The 8513-nt window shown below is 54.9% G+C and overlaps 1 protein-coding gene across 1 annotated transcript in view; it reads left to right on the forward strand.

The window, feature by feature from the left end:
* PRR12 (proline rich 12) overlaps positions 1 to 8087 on the forward strand; it is a 36507-nt gene extending 28420 nt beyond the window's left edge. Inside the window, exons 10-14 of the mRNA XM_035284003.3 lie at positions 2580 to 2705; positions 3222 to 3319; positions 6503 to 6649; positions 6763 to 6858; positions 7118 to 8087. Coding sequence (XP_035139894.1) covers positions 2580 to 2705; positions 3222 to 3319; positions 6503 to 6649; positions 6763 to 6858; positions 7118 to 7264 — 614 coding nt within the window. The 3' untranslated portion in view covers positions 7265 to 8087. The remainder of the gene's footprint in view (positions 1 to 2579; positions 2706 to 3221; positions 3320 to 6502; positions 6650 to 6762; positions 6859 to 7117) is intronic.
* The last annotated feature ends 426 nt before the right edge of the window (positions 8088 to 8513 follow it).

The raw sequence follows: 8513 nt of genomic DNA on the forward strand, positions 1-8513 counted from the left end.
AGATCACACCACTGCACTCCAGCCTGGGCAACAGAGCTAGACTCTGTCTCAAAAATAAACAAAGAACCTAATGGATGTTAATTTGTGTGATTTTCAACCATCCGAGGAGGTGGATACATGAGGAAGCTGAGGCTCTGAGACCTCTCTCAATACAGCACAGTCTGTATTGGGTGCCCACCAGGGTGGCGGTTGAGCCCAAGGTGCCTTAGACTCTGTTCTCCAGTGCTGTGTTCTTCTGCCTCGGAAAAGGCAGGATTTGGGGGCTGAGGAAGATGTGGGACTAGGTGTCTGCCTTGGAGGCTCTGTGATGGTGGGGTTTCCTGTGAGGCCCTGGGTGACCCTGAGAAAGAGGCATAACCTCTTGTGCCTTAGTGACCTCACCTGTCAAATGGGTTCATAAGAGACTGAAGCTCATAGGACAGTGCTGGTCTCTAGTAGACACTGCTGTGTACTCCACGGCTGCCCAGCACACTGCCACATCCCCAGCAGTTACAATGATGTCTGGTGAGGCCGGGTATGGTGGCTCACGCATGTAATCCCAGCACTTTGGGAGGCTGAGGAGGGTGGATCAGCTGAGGTCAGGAGGTCAAGACCAGCCTGGCCAACATGGTGAAACCCCATCTGTACTAAAAAAAATAACAAAAGTTAGCTGGATGTGGTGGTGGGCACCTGTAATCCTAGCTACTTGGGAGGCTGAGGCAGGAGAATCGCTCAAACCCGGGAGGCAGAGGTTGCGGTGAGCCGAGATCGCGCCATTGCACTCCAGCCTGGGCAACAGAGCAAGACTCCATCTAAAAAAAAAAAAATCCGTGATGTAGCAGGGAGATATATGGAAAATAAAAGGCTCTTAGGGATTGGACCTCTGGCTACCAGGCCTCCCAGGGGGATCCTCACCTCTTTTCCTTTTCTTTGGGGGTTTTTTTTTTTTTTTGAGATAGAGTTGCTGTGTCCCCCAGGCTGGAGTGCAGTGGCACAATCTAGGCTCACTGCAACGTCTGCCTCCTGGGTTCAAGTGGTTCTCCTGCCTCAGCCTCCTGAGTAGCTGGAACTACAGGTGTGCACCACCACACTCAGCTAATTTTTGTATTTTTAGTAAAGTTGGGGTTTCACCATATTGGCCAGGCTGGTCTCGAACTCCTGACATTGTGATCCACCTGCCTCGCCTTCCAAAGTGCTGGGATTATGGGCATGAGCCACTGCGCCCGGCCTTCCTTTCTCTCTCTCTCTCTCTCTCTCTTTCTTTCTCTTTCTCTCTCTCTCTTTCTCTCTCTTTCTCTCTCTTTCTTTCTTTCCCTTGCTCTGTCACCCAGGCTGAAGTGCTGTGGCACAATTTCAACTCACTGAAACCTCCACCTCCTGGGTTCACATGATCCTCCTGCCTCAATGTCCTGAGTAGCTGGGACTATAGATGTGCACTACCATGCCTGGCTCATTTTTATGTTTTTAGTAGAGATGGGGTTTCACCATGTTGGCCAGGCTGGTCTCGAACTCCTGACCTCCGGCGATCCACTCACCTCAGCCTCCCAGAGTGCTGGGATCACAGGGGTGAGCCACCACACCCGGCCCTCCTCTTTGCCTTTTCTACCTGTCAACCCCAAAGCTGGGCAGTTCCTAGCTCTACCCACTCCATGCCGTCTGCTCTTTCCCAGGCCTGCCCAGCTCAGCCTCGTCCTCTGCTCCCAGCCCTGCTCTGCCTCTCTTCTTTCCTTCCTGGTCCATCAGCATGGACTTCAGTCTCTCTCCTCCAAGCTGTCCCCCACTTGGATTTAGAAGGGTCTGTCTACATTTGTACTCACCCCTCCCCTGCTCTCAGTTTTCCCATGGCTCCCTAGTACCCACCAGAAAAAGTCCTTGCCCTTTCTGCCTCGCGTTGGAGGCCCGGTACAGTCTGGCCTGCGCTGACCTGTGGAGTCCCTGCTCCCACTCCTCCCTCAGCCCTGCCCCTTTATGATCTGACCTCTGTGACCGGATTCACTCTTTTGGGAACCAACAATGCTGCTTCTTTAGACTTAAGTGAAGCCACAGTTAAGTGCTCTGAGCTGTCCCTCACGACTCAACCTTTGTTTAAGCTGATGCCTCCTGTGAGCTGATTTTTTTTTTGAGATGGAGTCTTGCTCTGTCACCCTGGCTGGAGTACAGTGGTGCGATCCCAGCTCACTGCAACCTCTACCTCCTGGGTTCAAGCAGTTCTTGGCCTCAGCCTCCTGAGTAGCTGGGATTACAGGCGTGCGCTACCACGCCCGGCTAATTTTTGTAATTTTATTAGAGACAGGGTTTCACCACATTAGCCAGGCTCGTCTCGATCTCCTGACCTCAGGTGGTCTGACTCAGCCTCCGAAAGTGCTAGGATTACAGGCATGAGCCACCAAGCCCACCTTACCTAAGCTTCTTGCAGTGCCTGTGATTCTGCCAGGAGAGCACGTGGTACTGGCGCTTGCCTGTCAGTCTTTCCCGGCGGACTTGGACCTCCCTAAAGCAGGGATTTCTCTCCTGGTCTCCAGTGTTGAGAACAGCGTCTGCCACACAGGAGGTCTCAGGGGAAGTTGGGATAATGAGCCTGTGCCCTGTCTTTCCTGCAGAGCGGTCGGTGCCTGGGCGTCTGCTGAAAACCCGGGCGATGCGGGAGATGTACCGGAGCTACGTGGAGATGTTGGTGAGCACGGCACTTGACCCCGACATGATCCAGGCCCTGGAGGACACGCATGGTGAGCGGGGGCCGGGGAGGATGGGTGGGGCTGACTTGCTGGTCTGAGGGAGGAGGAGCTGAGGCCTGGACCTGGTCTGAGAGAGGAGGGGCTGGGCCCTGGAGTCCTGGGTCTGATGGAGGAGGTCCCTGGGTCCTAGGGAGAAAGGGCTGGGGGCCTAGACACCGTGTCTGAGGGAGGAAGGGGTGGGGGCCTGGACTCCTGGGTCTGGGGGAGGAGAGGCTGGGGGCCTGGACTCCTGGGTCTGAGGGAGGAGGGGCTGGTGGCCTGGACTCCTGGGTCTGAGAGGAGGGGGCTGGGGGTCTGGACTCCAGGGTCTGAGGGAGGAGGGGCTGGGGGTGTGGACTCCAGGGTCTGAGGGATGAGGAGGCTGGGGGCCTGGACTCCTGGGTCTGAAGGAGGAGGGGGCTTGGGCCTGTACTTTTGTCTCTGAGTGGGAAGGGATTTCAGGACCCAGACTCTGTGACCCCCACCTTGGCCCCGGTGCCTTCCTGACACCCTGTCCTCGTCCATCAGATGAGCTGTACCTGCCCCCCATGCGGAAGATAGATGGCCTGCTGAATGAGCACAAGAAGAAAGTCCTGAAGCGGCTGTCGCTAAGCCCGGCCCTGCAGGTGGCTGGGGGTCGGGGCAGGGGGTGGCCGGGGCCCACGGGGAAAACACACATACATGTCGGCCTCTGTGGGGGGGGCTGATCCTTGGAAGGAGATCGTCCTCCTGGGCTCGGATGGGAGAACAGTTGAGGACAGGACTGTCAGGAGATCTCTGGGTTCTCAATAGCCATGAAGCCCACATGGGGAGGAGATGTGAGCCTTGGGGTGGTGGAGGGGTGGTTCTGAAGGGCTGGGCTGTCAGTGTGGAGTACCCGTGTGAAGCCAAACACACACTAGGCCTGGCTGGGCGTGGTGGCTCACACCTGTAATCCCAGCACATTAGGAGGCCAAGGCAGGCGGATCGCCTGAGGTCAGGAGTTCGAGACCATCCTGGCCAACATGGAGAAACCCCGTCTCTACTAAAAATACAAAAAGTTAGCTGGACACAGTGGTGCGTGCCTGTAATCTCAGCTGCTCAGGAGGCTGAGGCAGGAGAATTGCCTGAACCCAGGAGGCGGAGGTTGCGATGAGCCGAGATCGTGCCATTGCACTCCAGCCTGGGTAACAAGAGCGAAACTCCATCTCAAAAAAAAAAATACAAAAATTAGTTGAGCATGGTGGCAGGCACCTGTAATCCCAGCTACCCAGGAGGCTGAGGCAGGAGAATCACTTGAACCCAGGAGGCAGAGGTTTTCATGAGCTGAGATCTCACCACTGCATTGCAGCCTGTAAAACAACAAGACCGTCTCAAAAAAGAAAGACTAGGCTAGCATCCAAGACTGCCGATGGACCGACGGCCTCTTCATGGGTCCAGTGGAGGCTGTTGGGATCCCAAGCTTCAGTCTTAAGTCATCTGTATGATTCCCCTTCTTGGATATTCTGGGATGGAATATCAGGGCTCTGAAATCCAACGTTAAACTGGCCCCAGAGGCTTCTGGTTGGGATGTGAGTGTGGCACTGAGAATTTCAGGATAAACTGTTGGGGAACTGAGACTTCTGAGATAGAATGTTAGTCTGGTTTTCAACATTCTGCAAGACTTGCAGTGAGTCTGAGAATTCTGGGTTGGATTCTAGGCAGACACTGAGAATTCTGGGATGGATTCTAGGCAGGGACTGAGAATTCTGGGATGGATTCTAGGCAGGGACTGAGAATTCTGGGATGGATTCTAGGCAGGGACTGAGAATTCTGGGATGGATTCTAGGCAGGGACTGAGAATTCTGGGATGGATTCTAGGCAGGGACTGAGAATTCTGGGATGGATTCTAGGCAGGGACTGAGAATTCTGGGATGGATTCTAGGCAGGGACTGAGAATTCTGGGATGGATTCTAGGCAGGGACTGAGAATTCTGGGATGGATTCTAGGCAGGGACTGAGAATTCTGGGATGGATTCTAGGCAGGGACTGAGAATTCTGGGATGGATTCTAGGCAGGCACTGAGAATTCTGGGATGGATTCTAGGCAGGCACTGAGAATTCTGGGATAGGCTATTAGGCTGACACTGAGATGGCTGGTGGGCAGTTAGTCTTAGAAAATAAGCAATTCGGCCGGGCGCGGTGGCTCATGCCTGTAATCCCAGCACTTTGGAAGGCTGAGGCAGGTGGATCACTTAAGGTCAGGAGTTCGAAACCAGCCTGTTCAACATGGTGAAACCCCGTCTCTACTTAAAATACAAAATTAGCTGGGCATGGTGGTGCATGCCTGTAATCCCAGCTACTGGGGAGGCTAAGGTATGAGAATCGCTTGAACCTAGGAGGCGGAGGTTGTAGTAAGCCAAGATCGTGCCACTGCACTCCAGCCTGGGCAACAAAAGCAAAACTCCATCTCAAAAAAAAAAAAAGAAAGAAAAGAAAAGAAGCAGTTAGGCCAGGTGCAGTGGTTCACGCCTGTGATCCCAGCACTTTGAGAGCCCGAGGCAGGCAGATCATGAGGTCAAGAGATCGAGACCATCCTGGCCAGCATGGTCAAACCATCTCTACTAAAAAATACAAAAATTAGCTGGGCATGGTGGCATGCACCTGTAGTCCCAGCTACTCGGGAGGCTGAGGCAGGAGAATTGCTTGAACCTGGGAGAGGAGGTTGCAGTGAGCGGAGATTGCGCCATTGCACTCCAGCCTGGGTGACAGAGTGAGGCTGTCTCAAAAAAAAAAAAAAGAGAACAGAAAATGTGCCAGGAAGTATTAGTCTGACTCTGAAACAAATTCTTAGGCTAGTGTTGAGAAATCTTAGCTGGAATGTTATGCTGGCTTTGAACATTTGCGGGTAGTGATGGGTGGGTTGGAAAATTCTGGGTAGCATTAGGTTATAAAAACTCAGGAGGGGCCAGGCGCAGTGGCTCATGCCTGTAATCCCAGCAGTTTGGGAGGCCAAGGTGGGTGGATCACAAGGTCAGGAGTTCAAGACAAGCCTGACCAAGGTTCAGAGAACCCTGTCTGTATTCAAAATACAAAAAATTAGCCGAGCATGGTGGCAGACGCCTGTAATCCAAGCTACTTGGGAGGCTGAGGCATAGAATTGCTTGAACCCAGGAGGTGGAGATTACAGTGAGCTGAAATCGCGCCACTGCACTCCAGCCTGGGCAACAGGGCGAGATTGTCTCAAAAAAGAAAAACAACTCTGGAAGAAACGAGTCTAGTCTACAAATTCTGGGATGTGTTGTTACTGGCACTGAGGATTGTGGGTAAGATCGAGACATGGCACTCCATTACACTAGAGTGAGTAATACCGGAATAGGATTTTAGGGGAGGTTTGAGAGGTATGTGTTGTTAGTCAGGAATTAGAATTCTGGGGTAGATGGTTAGGATAAGGCTGATAATTCTGGGGTAGGTGGTTGGGATGGGGTGAGAATTCCTGGGTAGATGGTTAGGATGGGGTGAGAATTCCTGGGTAGATGGTTAGGATGGGGTGAGAATTCCTGGGTAGATGGTTAGGATGGGGTGAGAATTCCTGGGTAGATGGTTAGGATGGGCTCAGAATTCTTGGGTAGAATTTTGGGTGACACTGAGAATTTGAGGCAGCCCGGAAAACACAATGTAAGCATCACTGGTGAGGCCCAACCTCCTCTGACCTTTGAGGAGACCAAGACTCGAATTGTGTCTCCTGATCTGTAGCCTGGGGGAAACTGAGTCACAGCTCTGGGACCTGGCTGTTGGGTTTAGGGTGTGTGGATTCAGGGCGGTGTCCAGCTGACCCATCGGCTTCCTGCAGGATGCCCTGCACACGTTCCCACAGCTACAAGTGGAGCAGAGTGGGGAGGGCTCCCCGGAGGAGGGGGCTGTGCGACTGCGGCCAGCGGGAGAACCCTACAACCGCAAGACGCTCAGCAAGCTCAAGAGGAGCGTGGTCAGAGCCCAGGTGGGCACCGGGGCGGGGGCTGGGACTGGGGAGTGCTGGCGGTGTGTGCGGCGGGAGGAGAGGGGCTGCCCAGCGCCAGGCCGGAGGGGCTGAGGCGTCTCCACCCTGCCCAGGAGTTCAAGGTCGAGCTGGAAAAGTCGGGATACTACACACTCTACCATTCGCTCCACCACTATAAATACCACACCTTCCTGCGCTGCCGGGACCAGGTGAGCCCTACCTGCTACCCCCAGGGTCCTGGGGTTCCAGCCTCCATGACCTCCTGCTGGGATCCGGGGGTCCAAGCCCAGCCCCTCCTGCCTACAACCCAAGAGTCCAGGCTCCCAAGTCCTTCCCTCTTGGACTTCAGAAGGCAGCCCCAGCCCTCGCTTCCCTGGGACACTGATGTCCGACACCCCGGGCCCTAGCCCCTTCCCTCCCCAGAGGCCACTGTGCCACCCTCTCCAGCGCCATGTTTGACCCCTGCAGACCCTGGCCATTGAGGGCGGCGCCGAGGACCTGGGCCAGGAGGAGGTGGTCCAGCAGTGCATGCGGAACCAGCCGTGGCTGGAGCAGCTCTTTGACTCCTTCAGTGACCTGCTGGCCCAAGCGCAGGCCCACAGCCGCTGCGGGTGACCCCAGCCCAGCCCAGCCCATCAGGAGGGCGCCTCCTCCGCGAACCAAGAATTGGGACAGATCCGTGTCCTCAGGAGCTAACCCCTGGGCTCCATCGCCGGGGAAAGGGGGTGATGGGTCAGGGTGTGTCTGTGCTGCCCCCCGAAGGGCAGGGTTCAAAGTCCAACTCCCCCCCTCTCCCGAGCCCCCTCCACTCCCTCCCCATTCCTCCCACTGTTCGGTGTACAGAGAAATTATTTATATATATGTATAAATGTCTATTTAGTAACGGTTTCCCTCTCCCCGTGCCCCGACCCCCCCTCCACAGCCGCAGCCCCACCCCCTCCACCTTGTACATAATGTATAGGAAAAGTCTATGTATGGTTGGGGGGGTGGGGTGGCTTCAGAGAGCTGGGGGACCCCTTCCCCCCAAGTCCCCCCTGCAGGCCAAGATCTTTGCTAAAGGCCATTCCCTCCCCAAGGCGTTCGGCGTCGGGTGGGAGGCGACACGCATCTTGTTAATTATTTTTAATCTTATTTATTGTACATACCGGGGGCAGGGGGCTGGGGAGGTGGAGCGGGGAGGAGGGTCCCCTCTCTCTGCCCCTCCCACTCCTTTTCTACGGCGATTTGTCTGTGTCTGGCCCCCACCCACAGCCCCCCCAATTGTCGTCTGGATGTGGTTCTATTTTTTATCGGTCTCCTTCCCTGCTCCTCCCCTTTCCCACCCCCCCCATTCCCACCACCCTTTGTCTCTTGCTCTTTCTTGGGCTTCTGTACAACTCAACTTGTATACACTGTGTACACACAACCAGCCAAACGAAACCCAACGGCAAACACTTTACCGGCAGGCTGGAGTGCCTCTGTCCTGCGGCGCTGGGGTGGGCGACAGCGGTGGCGGGCAGAGGGTCTGGGACGGGACTTCCCTAGAGCCCCGGGCAGTGGGGGGCCTGAAGCTGGTGTACGTCCTGTGTCCCCACACAGCAAAGTGTTCCATCCCAAAATTTAATGACTTCAGACAAACATCATTGGGGGGGGTTTCTTTTTGTTTTTGAGATGGAGTCTTGCTCGGTCACCCAGGCTGAAATGCGGTGGCGAGGTATCAGCCCACTGAAACTTCTGCCTCCTGGGTTGAAGCGATGCTCCTGCCTCAGTCTCCCAAGTAGCTGGGATTACACGTACCCAATACCACGCCTGGCACATTTATGTATTTTTTTTAATCCCCCCACCCCCCAATTTTTGTATTTTTAGTAGAGACGGGGTTCCATCG

Source organism: Callithrix jacchus, chromosome 22 (genome assembly GCF_049354715.1).
Source record: "Callithrix jacchus isolate 240 chromosome 22, calJac240_pri, whole genome shotgun sequence".
Taxonomy (NCBI): domain Eukaryota; kingdom Metazoa; phylum Chordata; class Mammalia; order Primates; family Cebidae; genus Callithrix; species Callithrix jacchus.